This window comes from Endocarpon pusillum, assembly GCF_000464535.1.
Source record: "Endocarpon pusillum Z07020 unplaced genomic scaffold C653857, whole genome shotgun sequence".
Lineage (NCBI taxonomy): Eukaryota > Fungi > Ascomycota > Eurotiomycetes > Verrucariales > Verrucariaceae > Endocarpon > Endocarpon pusillum.
Window position 1 is genome coordinate 146,499 of NW_006913432.1, and position 17,085 is coordinate 163,583.

The window sequence follows — 17,085 nt, forward strand, 5'->3', positions numbered from 1 at the left end:
CCATAACTACTCTCATTCCCTCCATACCCACCAGAGCGTTCCTTTTGAGGGATGAGCTTGATATGTAAGGACAGCAGGTGGAACCGTGTTGGCTTACATGGTCATTGTTATAGGACATGGTTGGACTGTGATGAAACTTAATGGTGGAATTCTTGGTGGTCAGAAGAGAGGAGGTGAAACATGGAAATGTCACCAAGGCGAAGTGTGATAGAAGCACGGCTGGGAAATGAGGGCTCCTTATGGTTCCGAGGAGATAAGTTCACATCAAATCAACTCTGAACTGCCGGATGGTGCTTTCAGCTGTGTCTGTTAGTGCTTCATGTACTCGCCTTGATCCAGTGCTATGCGCAAGCAATCGGTAGATGGCATCTGCTCCTGCCAGCTCCATGGCAAGTGACGTAGGTGGACAGATGTATCCAGCTAAGAAAGATTCGGGATCGAGAACGAGATATCGGATCATTTCTCGAGTGGTTGACTTCATTATCTTTGGCTCCAGATAGCTCGCTGACCATGTGCGTGCTACTATGGCAGTGGTCAGCCGCGTTGCTTAAACTCTCTGAACCCGTTTCGCCCCGCACAGATGTTGCCCCTCTTCCACCAATCCCTCCAACGCAAGCACACAGGTGCTTAGTATTAGAGGCACGCCATTGGTGTCTACTAGTATCGAAGCAAGACGAGCAGGGGCAGCTCTCAGGTTCCTGGCGGGCTCCTTAACTTGCGTTGCTTTATCCGCTCTCCAGCTTCCTACGAACGGCCAGAACTTCGACCTGAGGCTGCCCCTGCCCAGCACCGATAATGATAATGGAGCATGTTGGCCGTCAACCATCAGTAGAGCCTGTGCGTACCTCTTGCCGGTATGGGAATATAGTGTTTCGGTCTCTGCAATGCCAATTGGAGTGTGATGCTCGGATATCGATCGGTGATAATCATTGATAGCTATGTCAATGAAGCGATACTTTTCTGATAGCTCTAGCTTGATCGAAGTTATCAACGCACGTATTTGGACTGCCAGGATTTAGCATGTCTGTGTGCTTATCACAGAATAGGTCCTCACCATGAATCTTTTGTGGAAGTCCGACCGTAGTAGATCCTGCCAAATCGTCAATAAGCCGGCGCTATCCAACACACAACTTCACTACTGACATTGACGAATTCTTTCTTTCCTTTTTGCTCCGTACCACGTGCCTGATTCTTGAATATCACATCGTCGTCCCAGCGCCTCTTCACGTTGAATGCTTTGGGGTTCAGTAGCGGGTTTCCTAAGGCTATACCCTCTTCTCGTTCCTCTTCCTCTTTGACAGCCTTCGCAGCTTCCTTGTATATTGTTAAGCCAACTTCTTGTAGGTTGGAATTCTCCGCTCACCTCTTTAGCTTTCTGCTCAGCTCTCTCTCGTTTGATCTTCTCCAGCTCGCGCATCAATTCAGCGGTTTCATCTTCCTCATCGCTTTCCTCCTCGCTACTATCACTGTCCGCGCCATCTGAATCTGCGTCAATATCTCGTGTCTCCTCTAGGATGCGCCTCCGTTTGGCCTCGGGATCTTCGTCCTCTGGATTGTCTCGCCCTTCTTCGAGCTGAAGTGGGCGTTTCGAAGTAGCGCCTGCATTGGCTGTCTCGTCGGTCTGTCTTCCATGTTTCTTGGCCTGATTAGCTGCTTCAGCTGCAAGAAGCTCAGCTCGAAGGTCTCGAGGTTGGTTGTCGGCATCACCGCCCTGCCCGAGTTTTCTGGAACAGTTAACCACCATTAGAGAGTGGAAGACAGACTAGACACACCGAGTCTTGAGTAGTGTATGGGCTGGAAGTAGACGTTGATGATAGGCGACACCCCGCTGCGCTTCCTTACCTCGAGCAGGATCAAAGGTAGGGCGATGTGCTAAGCGCGTTAAGAATCGATGTATATGTCCAGACCGGATTCACCAACCTGTAGTCATTACGAGAGGTTGAAGAGGAGGGACAACCCTTTCAGATCTTCTTTCCGCGGTATGTAACGTATGTGTATGTTGTAGGTGCCGGTCTGCAAAGTTCCTAGGGCGTGCCTTGTATGCAAGAAAAAACGCAGGGAATTTACAAAAGTCATGGCCGCATATGTACAAAATCATACCCCACAAGAGCGGCCACATTTTCTACCGGAAGCGCCAAGCCTGCCCCCTGCACCCAAGTATTGTACACAACTTGAAGCACATAAATTCCCTGCCAACGGAGTACACCTTACTCATTGCTGTACAGGATGCCTTGCCGATGCTGAGGTCGGAGCCTCCTTCAACTTAGTATGCCTCGTGAGGCGGAACTGTCCAATATTGAGAGAACTTTCATCCTCGAAGCTCTTGCTCAAAACATCCGGCTTGATGGTCGCGCCCGTGACGATTTCCGAAATCTTGATGTCTCATTCGGCGATGATTATGGAGCTTGCGCTGTGCAGCTGGGTAAGACAAAGTGAGTGTCCTACTATGATTAACACCTCAGTGTTCTCACAATCCTCAGGGTGAATACTCGTATATCCGCCGAAGTAACCAAACCCTTCGAAGAACGCAAGTTCGATGGCATTTTCACCATCACGACCGAGCTGAGCCCTTTGGCTTCGCCAGCATTTGAAACAGGCCGGTATGTGATATCTCGTCTCTTCATCCCTCCAGTCCCTGACGCTGAGAGGATAGACAGACGGAACAGGAAGTGATTGTATCCCGGATCCTAGAAAAGGCAATTCGGCGCTCCAATGCAATAGACACCGAGTCACTCTGCATTATTGCTGGTGCAAAATGTTGGTCAATCCGTGCAGATGTGCACGTCTTGGATTACGATGGCGGTCTTGTTGACGCCAGCTGTATCTCTATCATAGCAGCTCTACAACACTTTCGAAGACCTGATGTCTCCATAGACGGGGAGAATGTGACCATCTATTCGTTGGCTGAGCGCGAACCAGTACCTTTGAGTCTCATGCACCATCCTATCTGTATCACATTCAGCTTCTATCATGGAGGAGAAACAGTGCTCTTAGACGCTACACTGCACGAAGAGCAAGCTAGAGATGGTGAAATGATCGTCACAATGAACAGACATGGAGAGTTGTGTCAAATCGCAAAGCTCGGAGGTGTTTCTGTGGACGCCCTGATACTACTAGGTTGCATGAATATGACAGTAACGAAAGTGAAAGATATCACGGAGCTCATATCGACCAAGCTCAGAGAAGACGCGACACAGAGGGACGTTGGTGGGCTTATCGCTGAACTCAGTGCCCAGAACGATCGGTGAGAGCACAAGTGCTCAGCGAAGAAAGTGACTCAGCAAATTCTATCGGGCAGCAGCCACAGCAAATACTCGACACACTATGTCATTCAAATTGTAAGCATACTACGGTCTCACTGGATCTGGCAGCTGTCAAGGGAGGTTTATTAGGCTAAGCGCTTATAGCCGTCAGCACCTGGATATCACCCATGCACAGCAGTTATCAATAGGGTAGCAACGTGGAAGCAGAAACAGGGGCTTGTCAATGTTCCAACATGCGTCTGGTCACCAGTTGCCACAAGATCTGAAAAGGAAAGAGTAGGAACAAGCAATGCGAAGCACCTTGTTCAGATCATGCCGCCACTGAGTAACGGGCCAAGTCTGGGCATTCAGGTCGTGCTATCGAACTTGTCGAGTTGATAAGTCATGCTGCAGAGTAGAGTATGATTTTGATGAAACTGGGTTGGGATGGCTGATGGAGAGGGTCAGGATGTATAAGCCGCTGAAGCAGTAATCAATCGTTCACGCAAGCAGGGGAAATGTCCGTGCATGGCCAATTAAGCATTCCTACTAAGGTTCCTGAAACTGAGCTTTTTAGTTGTAACTTCCGCTTTTCATTACCCGCCTCGTCTCGGGGTATATTCTGTCGATCAGGGCAGACCCTGTATTTGTGCCTTCTAACGCTTCAGAATACTAGTAAAACTAGCGAGAGTACTCGTAGACAAAGGAATTTGTTGTTGAAGTGCTATTGGACAAGACTTTCGGTGGATCTGAAAAGGAGCGGATTACGTACGCAGACTGCTGCGGTGGGCTCCGTATTCGCATTCCAACTCAGCCACGAAACAACTGGAGCTCAACTTTGCGCCGCTTTCATACAGCTTTAGATATACAACACTCATTCGACATTCCAATGAGCCGACTGCGTAAAGTAGTCTGCTTGTAAGGCTGGGAGAAATTTGCAAATGGAAAATGGGAGACCTGCTCAAACTCGTGCACAATCGGACCCCAACGACAATGATCTCCTTGATCTCGAACGCACAACACCTGTATACAATAGCGGGCAGAGACCACCAGTGGATGACAATCAGCTATTACAGAGATACGATATAGACGATTCGGATCAGCCGCAACCCCGGCCTTCTGTCTCATACGATGAATTTGTTGGTGGAACAGGAGGCACAATTAACACAAATGCGCAACCAACGCAAACAGCGCAGGCAGGATCGAATGTCGCAAGACCATATTTTGATGCAGGGTCGAGGACCTACTCTCAGACGTCGGAACTGAACAATTACTCACGCTATTCCGATGTCGACGACTTTCCGGAGGATGATCACTCTACCCCAAGATACTGGAATGGCGGAGGAGCCTCAGACGAGAACATCCCTGGTGGTGGCGTCAATGTCATCAGGGGGGGCAGATCAAGGGATCGAAATAGTCTTTTGAGTCTTGGGGGTGGTATCATGGGCAAGGCGAAGAACATCTTGGGCATGGGCCCTCAATATTCGGAGATGGATCTGCCTTTGACGGAGGGTGGTCCTAGGAATGTAAGAGCCGACACAGCAGGAACCGACGAAGACCCAACGCCTCGCCAGAGCAAGTTCAGTAAGGACAACTTCAAATTCGGCATTGGGAGAAGGAAAGTGGATCCTTCCACCTTAGGTCCACGAATAATCCAGCTCAATAACCCTCCCGTGAATGCGGTCAACAAATGGGTGGATAATCACGTTTCGACTGCCAAATACAACATCGCGACTTTTCTTCCAAAATTTCTCTACGAACAATTCTCAAAATATGCCAATCTCTTCTTTTTATTCACCGCGATTCTTCAGCAAATACCCAATATCTCACCAACCAATAGATACACAACGATCGTGCCTTTAGTCATCGTATTGCTGGTTTCGGCGATCAAGGAACTGGTTGAAGACTTCAAAAGAAAGAGCTCAGATCAGTCCCTTAACCATTCGAGAGCAAGGTTTTCAAGGGGCTCCAGCTTTGAGGACACCAAATGGGTCAACATAGCCGTGGGCGACATCGTCCGGGTCGAATCTGAAGAGCCTTTCCCTGCAGACTTGGTGTTGCTTGCCAGTTCCGAGCCCGAAGGTTTGTGTTATATTGAGACTGCCAATCTTGATGGTGAGACAAATCTCAAGATCAAGCAAGCGATCCCGGAGACTGCACATTTAGTCAGTCCTGCCGAGTTAGGAAGGCTGACCGGAAGGATACGATCTGAACAGCCCAATAGCAGTCTCTACACTTATGAAGCGACTTTGACCATGCAAGCTGGAGGCGGCGAGAAAGAGCTTCCTCTAGCTCCTGATCAACTCCTTCTACGTGGTGCAACTTTACGAAATACCCCTTGGATACATGGAGTTGTGGTGTTTACTGGTCACGAAACGAAGCTGATGAGGAATGCGACCGCAACCCCAATCAAGCGAACGAATGTCGAGCGCATGCTCAACAGGCAGATTCTGATGCTCGTCGGCATCTTGCTTGTCCTCAGTTGCGTAAGCTCGGTGGGAGATCTGGTCGTTCGATCGACAGCAAGCACGAAGTTATCTTACCTGTATTATGAGTCCTTCAATGCTGCTGCTCAATTCTTTTCCGACATCTTCACCTATTGGGTGTTGTACTCCAATCTGGTTCCTATCTCACTTTTTGTCACGATCGAGATGGTCAAATACTGCTCTGCATTGCTCATCAACTCCGACCTAGATATGTATTACGCCGAAACCGACACTCCTGCCATATGTCGAACTTCTTCGTTGGTGGAGGAATTAGGGCAGATCGAGTACATCTTCTCTGACAAAACGGGAACCTTGACGTGCAACATGATGGAGTTCAGAGAGTGCTCGGTGGGTGGGATTCAATATTCTGAGGTTGTCTCGGAGGACCGTCGTGCGACTGATGAAGACGGAAATGGCGTTTTTGACTTTCCAAAATTACGACAAAACCTTCAAAGTCATCATTCTCGCACAGCAATCCATCATTTCCTGGCTTTACTTGCCACCTGCCACACAGTCATCCCTGAGCGTAAGGACGAGAAAAGCGAGATCAAGTACCAAGCCGCTTCGCCCGACGAAGGTGCCCTGGTTGAAGGAGCTGTACAACTTGGCTATAAATTCGTGGCGCGGAAGCCGAGATCTGTTATCATTGAAGTAGCAGGCGAGTCACTCGAGTATGAGCTTCTTGCCGTGTGCGAATTCAACTCGACCCGAAAGCGCATGTCGACCATCTTCCGATGTCCAGATGGCAAAATCCGAATTTACTGCAAAGGTGCAGATACTGTGATCCTGGAGAGACTGCATAAGGATAACCCAATCGTTGACGTGACGCTACAGCATCTGGAGGAGTATGCAACCGAGGGGCTTCGAACATTATGTCTGGCGATGCGTGAGGTTCCAGAGCAGGAGTTCAGGGACTGGCAGCAGATTTTTGAAAAGGCAGCAACTACAGTCAGCGGCAACCGAGCAGAAGAGCTAGACAAGGCCGCAGAGATCATCGAACATGACTTTTACCTTCTAGGTGCAACTGCCATTGAGGACAGGCTGCAGGATGGGGTACCAGAGACCATACACACCTTGCAAACAGCTGGGATCAAGGTTTGGGTGCTGACAGGAGATCGGCAGGAGACGGCTATCAATATAGGAATGAGCTGCAAGCTGATCAGCGAGGACATGACTTTGCTCCTTGTCAACGAGGACAATGCGACAGCAACAAGGGACAACCTCGGGAAGAAGCTCGAAGCAATACGAAGCCAAATTGCGAGTGGCGGAGAATTCGACGCCCTGGCGCTGATTATCGACGGCAAATCGTTGACCTACGCGCTGGAGAAAGACATGGAAAAGCTGTTCCTAGACCTTGCTGTTATGTGCAAGGCTGTCATCTGCTGCCGGGTGTCACCCCTTCAGAAAGCTCTCGTAGTCAAGCTGGTCAAACGCCATCTCAAGGCACTCTTGCTTGCCATTGGTGATGGGGCGAACGATGTCTCCATGATCCAAGCCGCTCATGTCGGAGTTGGTATCAGTGGAGTAGAAGGCTTGCAAGCTGCCAGGAGCGCTGATGTGGCCATAGGCCAGTTCCGCTATCTCCGAAAACTGTTGCTTGTTCATGGTGCCTGGAGTTATCAACGAATCAGCAAAGTCATTCTCTACTCCTTTTACAAAAATATTGCTTTGTTTATGACACAATTTTGGGTAAGCCAGCAGTCATGTATCATCGCACTCTGAGCTAATTTGGACAGTATTCATTCTTCAACTCATTTTCCGGGCAGGTCATCTACGAGTCCTGGACATTATCTTTTTACAATGTCTTTTTCACAGTCCTGCCACCCTTCGCGATGGGCATATTTGACCAATTCATCTCTGCCCGACTTCTAGACAGATACCCTCAACTCTACCTTCTCGGCCAAAAAGGGACCTTCTTTCGCATGCACTCGTTCTTCTCGTGGGTAGGAAATGGCTTCTACCATTCCATCATTGCCTATTTTATCTCTGCGTACATATATCATGATGACCTCCCGCTTTCAGATGGCACGATAGGAGGTCACTGGTTGTGGGGTACGTCACTTTACACTGCTGTCCTTGGTGTTGTACTGGGAAAAGCAGCGTTGGTCACGAATGTGTGGACCAAATACACCTTTATGGCTATTCCCGGTTCAATGTTGATCTGGTTGGTCTTCCTCCCAATATACGCCACGGCTGCCCCTAGGATTGGTCAAGGTTTCAGCACCGAGCTGCGAGGAGTCATCTCTGTCATGTTCACGTCACCAGTGTTCTATGCATTGGTCTTTCTCCTACCACCACTTTGCCTTGTACGCGACATCGCCTGGAAGTATGCCAAAAGGATGTACTATCCGCAAACCTACCACCATGTTCAGGAAATCCAGAAGTACAACGTTCAAGATTACCGACCTAGAATGGAACAGTTCCAGAAGGCGGTCCGAAAGGTGCGGCAGGTGCAGAGGATGCGGAAGCAGCGTGGTTATGCTTTCAGCGCTGGCGACGAGGGTGGCCAGCAGATGAGGGTGCTGAATGCTTACGACACCACAAGGGAACGAGGCAGGTATGGAGAAATGGTTAGCTCAAGAAGACCCGGGAGCATATCGTGATTGTTCTGGTGGCACTCTTCTGTGTATTTGAATACCTGTATCTGCATGATGGCGATGGCGATGACGATGGCGTTGGGTTGTGGAAGACGTTGGTGTGGCTGACCTACCACTTGAGGTAATTCCACCGATTGAGAACGTCTTGCACGCGTCTGAAGATCAAAGTGCCTAGGATGATATTTTACTATGTAAAGATTCCAAGGATTGTAAGTATACTAGTCAGTAGTACTCCGTAGTTGTAAGAGATTTGTACTGGTTAGAAGGCACGCAGTATTAAGGGGGGATCACTGATCAGGCGGCATGTGGTGTTGGTTGGCCTTGGCAGTGCTGCTCCTGCACTGCTACTCAGCCATGCATGTCGGACTAGAAACCAGGTACTTCGTACTCCATACAGGGAACAAATCCCCAACATACGCAATTGCGCACCACGTCTCTCGTTTTTCTTGTTACTTGGCCGCTGTCTCTGGTGTTGCATTGAACTTCCCACGCCTCTCACCTGGTACGACCCATCACTCATTCGCCATTGGCACCACTTCTCTGTGCCCTCGCCCTGCTTCCCAGACCGACTGTGCATTCCCATTCACAGTTGGATTGTGGTTGTTCTCTTGAGATGAAGAAGGCATTTCGATAAGCGAATATAGATGTGCCCCGGGACTAGCTTCCCATCATGCCCTGGAAAGGTCTTCGTTCACATGCCGCTGGCGGTATAATGTCTGGGAGGCATAGCTTTCTCGAGCAGCAAGATACCCACTTTCCGGAAGGCCACGAGACGGTCAGCTCATCAGAGCCGATAGCACAGCAGACTGACACCACCGACGACCGACCAATAAGTCAACCATCGTCTGACTCAATCTCGGAGAACCCAATCCAAATTGCACAGGCTACACCATCCGACGTAGACCAGACCAGAGAAAACGTTCCGCAGCGAACGAGAAATGGGAATGCCGCAACAGTGCCCAGGAGTCATCGGTTCAGTCTTCTAAGGCTCCGTCATGCATCTGATCCCCAGCTGTCCAAATCCTACAATACATCAGCATCCAGTCAAACACCGCCTCTTCCTGTCCCAACCAGTAAGTCCTTGACATCACATCATCCACCCACGACTGACGGCTGAATCTAATTTCTTCTTAAAGCACCCACGATCGTCACTACACCCCCGACTGTCAATGCTTCGAATCACAACAAAAAGATAAAAGAAAAGCTGAAGCTTACAGGACGGTCCCAGAACCCATCTACAGAAAATGTTGCGTTGAGACGTCAGAGCTTTGGAGTCGCTCTGGGTGGAGCTCTGGAATCAAACTCAAAGCTTCACATGTTCAATGCAAGGAATGCCAACAAGCACCATCCACACATCAGTTTTGAAGAGCCAAATCGCTTATCGGCGGTATCTGCCAGAGGTGCTCCGCCCGCATATGGGGACGTAGCAAATTCATCCTTGTCGCTGCCACCATCGAGATTGTCTGAGTCCTCCAGATCCGACGGGAGCTCTGGAGAGCATGGTATCTATGCTGAGACGACAACGACCCATACAGTCTCAACCACTACAACGTTCTTCCGCTTGCCTCGCCGGAAGAAAAACAAAGGGCATCTGTTTCCTCTTCCAGTGAAACCATCACAAGAATCAAAGATAGATGGAATCAGGACGCCGAGATTACCGGACAGCGGCCGCACATCCATGTCGCCGGGAAGAAGACAGGCTCAGGACAGAGGACCCGTTACTGCAATATACGCCCCGAAACCGTGTGCGGGATCTGGCCTCGAGCATCCTTCTCCGTTGCCATCTCCAACACACTCCGCTATAGCACTTACTAACGCCCCCTTGAGCTCTACCACACCTTCTCTTATCCGCAAGGACTCAATTACGTCTTATCGTTCGGCAAAATCATCACCGTCAATGCCCATGCCGCCCGCGCTACTAGGCTCAAGAGGGCGCTCGTCAACGATGGGCTCACTGAAAAAGGCGAGAGAAGCCGAACAGCAATCGTCGCCACAAGTAGCTCTTGCAGGTCGTACGTCAACATCGACTAGTGGGAGAAAAAGCTTTGGTGACATCTTTTCGCTTTCACAAAGACTTCGCCAGAACTCCGAGCCATCAAATTTTGGGAATGGTAAGACTCTTTCTGGAGCTCCTGGGACGCCGGCGTCGACAGGTTCGAAATCGAACTCCTTCCAGATCCCTCGGGAGCCTGTAATTTATCCGGAACGAGCTGAGGGTGATACGCCCGCCACGTACTTGGCGAAGCTCGAGGAGGCCGTCAACCGAGGTGTCATTGCAGCCATTCTCTGTAAAGGTTTTGACGAATTTTCCAAAGTCTGTTTCCGAAAGTACATGAGGGGGTTTTCGTACTTTGGAGATTCCATCGATATGGCTGTTCGGAAGATGCTCATGCAGGTTGAACTACCAAAAGAAACACAACAGATTGATCGACTATTGCAGGGATTCGCTGATCGGTACTGCGAATGCAATCCTGGTATATTCGCAACCGTGGATGAAGCTTATTTCGTTGCCTTTTCGATCCTGTTGCTACATTCAGACACGCACAACAAGAACAATAAGCGCAAGATGCAGAAAGCTGACTATGTCAAGAACACTCAGGATCAGGTGGAGGTGTCACACGACATCCTTGAATGCTTTTACGACAATGTCTCGTACACTCCCTTCATTCATTTTGAGGATGAGGTCGCCATCAATAGCCATCGGTTGGGAGCACCAAAGCCCAAGAAAGGACTTTTCAAGACACCCAGCAATGACAATCTACGTGGTCCAGTCGATCCGTATGCGCTGATTCTAGATCAGAAGCTCGAGCTTCTACGCCCATCGTTGAAGGACGTCATGGACACAGAAGATACGTACAGCTACACTGGAACCGTTTCTTCTCTGGATGCAAATGGCCTGTATCAAGCCTTCCACAAAGCTGGTGTCCTCCAAATTGTGTCAGCCAGGTCAAGACCAGATGCTTTTCTTTCACAGGCCACCATCAGCAACCCAGCTGAAGCCCAAGCTGGACTGGTGGACATCAAAGCCGCCAAGGTGGGATTGTTGTGGCGGAAAGATCCGAAAAAAAAGAAAGCAAGGTCACCATGGCAGGAGTGGGGGGCTATTCTTACAGGATCGCAGCTCTACTTTTTCAAAGACGTTACATGGATAAAAAGCCTGATCTTTCAAAATGAGACTCAGCAGAAATCAGGTGCTGATTCCAATCCTATCATTTTCAAACCACCTCTCTCATCGTTTCAACCCGATGCGCTTCTGTCCATGGATGATGCCGTTGCCTTACACGATGCCGGCTACAAGAAGCATAAGCATGCATTTCTTTTTGTCAAGCATGGCGGATTCGAGGAAGTATTCCTCGCTAATAGTGAGGGAGATATGAACGACTGGATTGCCAAGCTCAATTACGCTGCTACCTTTCGAACTGCTGGTGTTCGCATGAGGGGCTTCATTGGTGCTAATTACGAAGGACAACGTCCGGAGCTCTGTCGAAACGACTCAGCAACGTCCACAAGAAGCGGTCATGCCATTTCAGGCGAAGTGCATGCTCATGGCCGCCATATCAATCAGCAGCTCGCAAGAGAAATCTTAGCTTACCGTCGGCAAATCATGACAGACAGGATCGCTGAAGCAAATGACAAACTTGCAACGGCGCAAAAAGAGCTAGACAACCTTCTGAGGAATGCAAGACATCTTCAGATCTGTTCACCCATCCAAGCCAAATCTCGAGAAGCTCTTGTACTAGCAGCTGGACGCATGTCAGCAAAGCTGAAATGGACACGAGTGGACATGTGGAGGACACGCTGTCATCGTGATGTGATGAAGATGGACCTAGAGCAGGAGATCGGTCTTACTTCTGCAGCGTCAATCCTTCGAGAGTCTGTTTCTTTGAGGTCTACCCCTCAGAAGCGGGCTCCATTGAAATTGAGCAGCCAGTCCTTGAAGAAATCCGACACTAAAAGTGGTGATGCTGCCGCGTCGCCAAAAAGTACCTACTCCGTGCTTTCCGCCATATCTACTTCGCAAGCTATGCTAGATAAAGCGAGGACTCCTGATGGCCTGCGACATGCGTTATCAGACGACTCTGTTAGTCGCGGCCACCATTCATCGATTGGCTCCGTTGAGCAGTTTATGGCCGCATCTGGAAACTCAGCAGATGCCAAAAATCGAGCAAGCTCATTGTCAGTGCAGAGCCCTTCTGCGCCTTCTCTAGATCACAGACCTTCTACTAGCGGTTCGCAATTTGGGCGTAGCGATGCTGACAGCATTGCGCGTGGCTCGAGACTTACTACGCCTACTCCAAGCGTGGATGATGAGGAAAGACTGTTGCGGGAAGCTGGCATACTAGATGTTGAGCGGACTCTGAATGCTTTGCGCCGACCAGGTACGAGTGAATCTGACCCCAATCACCCCACTGTCACGTCACCAGATGCTTTGCCCAAAGACCGTACCGGGGTTCGTCGGAGCCTGCATCGCACATTACGGGATTCACAGCACGGTCATCATGGTTCACAGAGTGTACGTCTGCGCAAAGCCAAAGAGCCAGCTATGCATTCTTCTCCTGCTGCTTTGAGGCGGAGTTCTCAAAGTGGAGCCGAAGGCCTCACTAGAGGCACAGGCAGCTTTATAGTGCATGGGAAGAAGGCCTCAGTGATTACCTTCGGGTCTGAATGGCAGTCTATGTCAAACGAAGATCGGATACAGCTGAGAAAGCAGTCGCAGCCGGAGGAGAGGGAGGCTGATGCTGGCGCGGGTTCCAGCATGCTCTTGAGTCCGAAGGCAGAAGAAATGGAAGAGGCACACGACGACACTCCCTTCGATAAGTCTCGTACATCAATTCATAACAGTCGAGACATGAAACTAGGAGTTTCAACCCCCTTGGAAGCTGATGCAGCGGGCGTCGTTGTAGACAAGGACAACTTGGACCGGGATCACACAACAGACACTGAAGTAAAAGACAAGACACAGGATGAATGGTTCGTACACAATGAGGGAGTTACGGGTCATCGATGCGGCCATCAAGCAGGACTCGAGCGATCTTCTTCAGACTGTACCGCTGCAGATCATCTTTCTACTCCACCCACCGACCTCCGGCGTAGTCCAACACCACAAGCCGTTCATGCTTGAGCATCGCTAAACAACACTACGGGCATGGAATAAGCGATTTCAATGTCCCTACTTAGGCTAGGTGTATCGCAAGGAGCTTCGCAGCAAAGCAACACACAAAAAGACGTGTCCCCACCAGAGAGACAGAATCAAGGCGTTTCATGGTTTGCAAGGACAGGACGAAAAGTATTATTCAGGAACTTGCCGGGTTCAGCCGGTGCTACTTCATGCTCGATAAGGTTCAGCGGGTTTTCACATAGACAAAAGACATTCTGCGAGGTATCACGAACTTGCGGTAAAGGTGCGCAAAAGCTTTGGAAGGGGTAGACGGCGTTGAGGTTTGGGTTGGGTGATGGGAAATACCCTGTAGTACTAGCTCGCTGCGTATGGATGGTTCCTGTGTCGCTATCTTCTGAGCCAAACCAACTTAGTCTTCAATCAACAACCAATCTTGTGATCTTGATGGTTTTTGATTCGAATGTGCATGAGCATAGAGAGGTATATTACGGTGAGGAGGGTCTTCCATCTGCTCTCCGATGTTGTGCTAGATACATAGTTGCTGCACAAGTTTCAATATTGGAGGGTAGGACAGGTGCTTGGTCAGAGAAGCTTCATGGCTCCTTCCACCCGCCTTGAGATGGATCTATCTGGCTCTGGCTCTGGCTCTGTCTGGCTCTCGTTTTGCCTATACTGGGATTGTAGGAAGGCATGTCTTGAAACTCCTGAGCTTGCTGACAGGTGGTGGTGAGAAGGCGAGTCCTGCTCTTGACGAAGTGGTACCTGAATGGATACAGTCCTCCCCCAGGTTCTGGAGCGGAAAAAGCTTCACGACTCTTTCCCCCACGTTGCGATCTCTCTCTCTCTCTCTCTCTCTCTCTCTCTCTCTCTCTCTCTCTCTCTCTCTCTCTCTCTCTCTCTCTCTCTCTCTCTCTCTCTCTCTCTCTCTCTCTCTCTCTCTCTCTCTCTCTCTCTCCCCCCCCTCCATAGCTCTCGAGTCTTGCATATACTGGGATTCTAGAAAGGTACATCTTTAGCTCCTGAGCTTGCGGGCAGGCGATGGGAAAGGGAGCTCTGCTCTTGACAAGGTGGTTTCCTGAAAGTATACCCCTGGATCCCTCCGAGTATAGCCATGATGGCCAGTCAAGGCTCGGAGCGACGCATCAGGCTGATGTACGTTGCATACCCATGTACAGAGCCAATTACCGAGGATATTCAGCAAAGCAAGCATTTCATTTCCAGAGGGTAGGGTTGGGTGGGGTCTTCCAGAGACGTTTGGGGACCTCATGTGGTTACGCATCGAAAGGGCTGACGATAGACGGACCCCGAACCATGGAGGAGAGGAGATAAGGTCTGTTTTGTTTATCCTGAGTATATGTTGTTCAATGATGAGGATGACGTGTACTTGATGTAGAGAGAAAAGCATATCTAGGCTTGCGGAAATTGGTTGCTTTGCTGTTTTGGAAAGAGGCTAAGGCGGGCAAGGTCGTAGTTATGTCCTGCTCGCAGGGTCTGCTGTTAAGTCGATCCACCTTCAATCCCTTATTTAATCAACAGTATCAAAATGCAGTGAGGGCTGATAGCTGGACATACTGTTATCCTCAGTCTTTGTCAAAGGTTCTAGACCATTGCACGGGAGATAAGACAACCCGATTCTTGGTTGTGTTTAGAGTATAAGTCGGGCGTGACTTTAGTCTGACTGCAACGCTCCAAATAGGAGGCTTAAATGGCTCATCACTATAGATATTCACCAAGAACTTCCTTCAGTCTTGACCGGATTAGACACGCCTTACTCCAACAGCTGCCGACGAAGTACCTCGACAACTTCCACGAAGAAGGCTTTCGACACCGAGGTTTCTTGAGACTCGAAGGAGCCGTCCAGACATTTTATCATTGCATCACGATAATCGACTCCCATCCTGTGCGCAATACGCTTCTGGTTGCTTGGCTTGCAAAGCTCTCTCCGAAACGCGGCGGCGTCGTGGTTCCACAGTGGAAATGCGGTTGCCCACGTCCCAATCTCGAAGAGGATAACGCCAAAATTGTAGATGTCGAAAGTCTTGCGGTAGCTTTCTTGCGGCTGCCCTTGCGCAAGTGGGTGTCGGTAAACATTGAAACGCTCGCTATGTTCGAGCTTCTCTGATATCTCATCCGGCTTATCCGGACGTGAGTATGCAAAGCCGCAGAGGTACGGCCGTGTCCAGCATATATCGTGTCCTCGGGAAACGAATAGCACGTTGTGGCTTCGTATACCCTTGTGTAGCCAGTCTATACTGAGAAGGATCCACAGCGTCATCCCTAATGAATAAGCGACCTGATACCGCTGCTCCAGACTTGGCAGCTCCTCGGGCGGTGGCTTGTTCAACAACCGGTTGAGAGATACCATCTCTTCGCCTTCAACGGCAGGGGAGGCGAAGACGAAGCCATATCGTTTATGTTGCACATCATCGAAGTACCCGATACACTGCAATGTGACCATCTCGTCCGGCTTTGGTGTTGCATGAAGCATTCTTGCTAGATTGTCGTTGCGACCACGAAGAAGGATAGCCCTCTGGCCCTGCGATAGTTGGTAGTTCTTCCATTCGACCATCACCGGCTTGCCATCTCTCTTCCCCCAGCTTCTGCTTCCAGCTGCTCCTTCCTCGACCAACAGGTCAGTAGGAATCGACGCATTGCTCAGGTTTCGTCCGGGGATACTGCTCTTAAATTCCGCAATTCTCTTATCAAGATCTTCATCTAGTTTTTGACGTAGTCGGCACAGCTCGATGGTGCGTTCTATTAGCGGTAGTGACTCTCCTTCTCCTAAGAGCTCGTTGGCCATACGGGTTAGAATGGGGGGCCCATTTTGTAATAGAAGCGCTAGAATGCTCGCTTCTGGGTGGGGCGATTGTAAGGGCAGTATCATGTACAGCCCGCGCAACAGCGCCTCGACTTTCGCTAGCGTTGATTCTGCGTTGTGCTTCTGCCCGGCGGTCCATTTCATGCGCTCGCCCGCAGTGGCTTGTCCCCGGTCCTTCCCTAGGATGTGCATGGGTTCTAGCTTGCTGAGTTCACTTTGGACAGACCGCAGAGTGCTCTGAATGGTGTTGTCATGCGTCCTCAATATGCGAAGCTTGCCCATGGAGACTCGGTGCGCTGGCTGCCCGTACCAGTCTCTCAGCCAGCTATCCAGGATGTCTTTCTGGAGGAGAAGCTGCGTTTTGAAGAAGTCAACATCGTTGTCGAGATTCGAGAATCTTTCCCACACGCTCAGCCCACTTTTTACTGATTGAATAAGATCAAATGTGGTTGAGAAAGCCCCCAGGCTCAACCCAGCCACACCAACTTGACCGGCACGAAAGGCGGAATTCATATCGGAAGAGGTACAGGCTTTGGCTCGACAACTCAATGGAACAGAATATTATTTCTTGAGAAGGGTGCTGACGATTGTGTCAGGCTGGATTTCGGCCTTTCTTATTTAGTAGATAGTGGCGTGGTGATGAGTACGAGAGTTATCACACACTCCAAACCATGTTGCTTCCTTCACCACTACTATATCCGGCAGTCTACCTTTGCAGAACTTCTCGGTCTGTGCTGCATGGTGAGATCAAGTCATACTTGTTTGCTAAGTGCTTAATATTGCCTGCGTTAAGCATTATCCCTTCCCTCTTACTTAATATAGC

The 17,085-nt window shown here is 49.8% G+C and overlaps 5 protein-coding genes across 5 annotated transcripts; 3 read left to right on the forward strand and 2 right to left on the reverse strand.

The window, feature by feature from the left end:
• Positions 1-259: 259 nt before the first annotated feature.
• Positions 260-1,930, reverse strand: EPUS_05813 (uncharacterized protein; the record flags this gene model as incomplete). Its single annotated transcript, XM_007787264.1, has 7 exons — positions 260-522; positions 622-1,005; positions 1,055-1,090; positions 1,140-1,314; positions 1,364-1,724; positions 1,773-1,872; positions 1,921-1,930. 7 exons carry the CDS (start codon positions 1,928-1,930, stop codon positions 260-262), a joined length of 1,329 nt encoding a protein of 442 aa, XP_007785454.1.
• A 338-nt stretch (positions 1,931-2,268) lies between these two features.
• EPUS_05814 (Exosome complex component rrp45) lies at positions 2,269-3,248 on the forward strand (the record flags this gene model as incomplete). Its single annotated transcript, XM_007787265.1, has 3 exons — positions 2,269-2,432; positions 2,481-2,600; positions 2,654-3,248. 3 exons carry the CDS (start codon positions 2,269-2,271, stop codon positions 3,246-3,248), a joined length of 879 nt encoding a protein of 292 aa, XP_007785455.1.
• Positions 3,249-4,183: 935 nt separating this feature from the next.
• EPUS_05815 (phospholipid-transporting ATPase) lies at positions 4,184-8,331 on the forward strand (the record flags this gene model as incomplete). The annotated part of the gene is made up of 2 exons (XM_007787266.1): positions 4,184-7,417; positions 7,465-8,331. 2 exons carry the CDS (start codon positions 4,184-4,186, stop codon positions 8,329-8,331), a joined length of 4,101 nt encoding a protein of 1,366 aa, XP_007785456.1.
• Positions 8,332-8,995: 664 nt separating this feature from the next.
• Positions 8,996-13,447, forward strand: EPUS_05816 (uncharacterized protein; the record flags this gene model as incomplete). The annotated part of the gene is made up of 2 exons (XM_007787267.1): positions 8,996-9,398; positions 9,462-13,447. The coding sequence occupies 2 exons, from the start codon at positions 8,996-8,998 to the stop codon at positions 13,445-13,447; spliced, it is 4,389 nt and encodes a 1,462-aa protein (XP_007785457.1).
• A 1,765-nt stretch (positions 13,448-15,212) lies between these two features.
• On the reverse strand, positions 15,213-16,775 carry EPUS_05817 (uncharacterized protein; the record flags this gene model as incomplete). The annotated part of the gene is made up of 1 exon (XM_007787268.1): positions 15,213-16,775. The coding sequence occupies one exon, from the start codon at positions 16,773-16,775 to the stop codon at positions 15,213-15,215; it is 1,563 nt and encodes a 520-aa protein (XP_007785458.1).
• Positions 16,776-17,085: the final 310 nt, after the last annotated feature.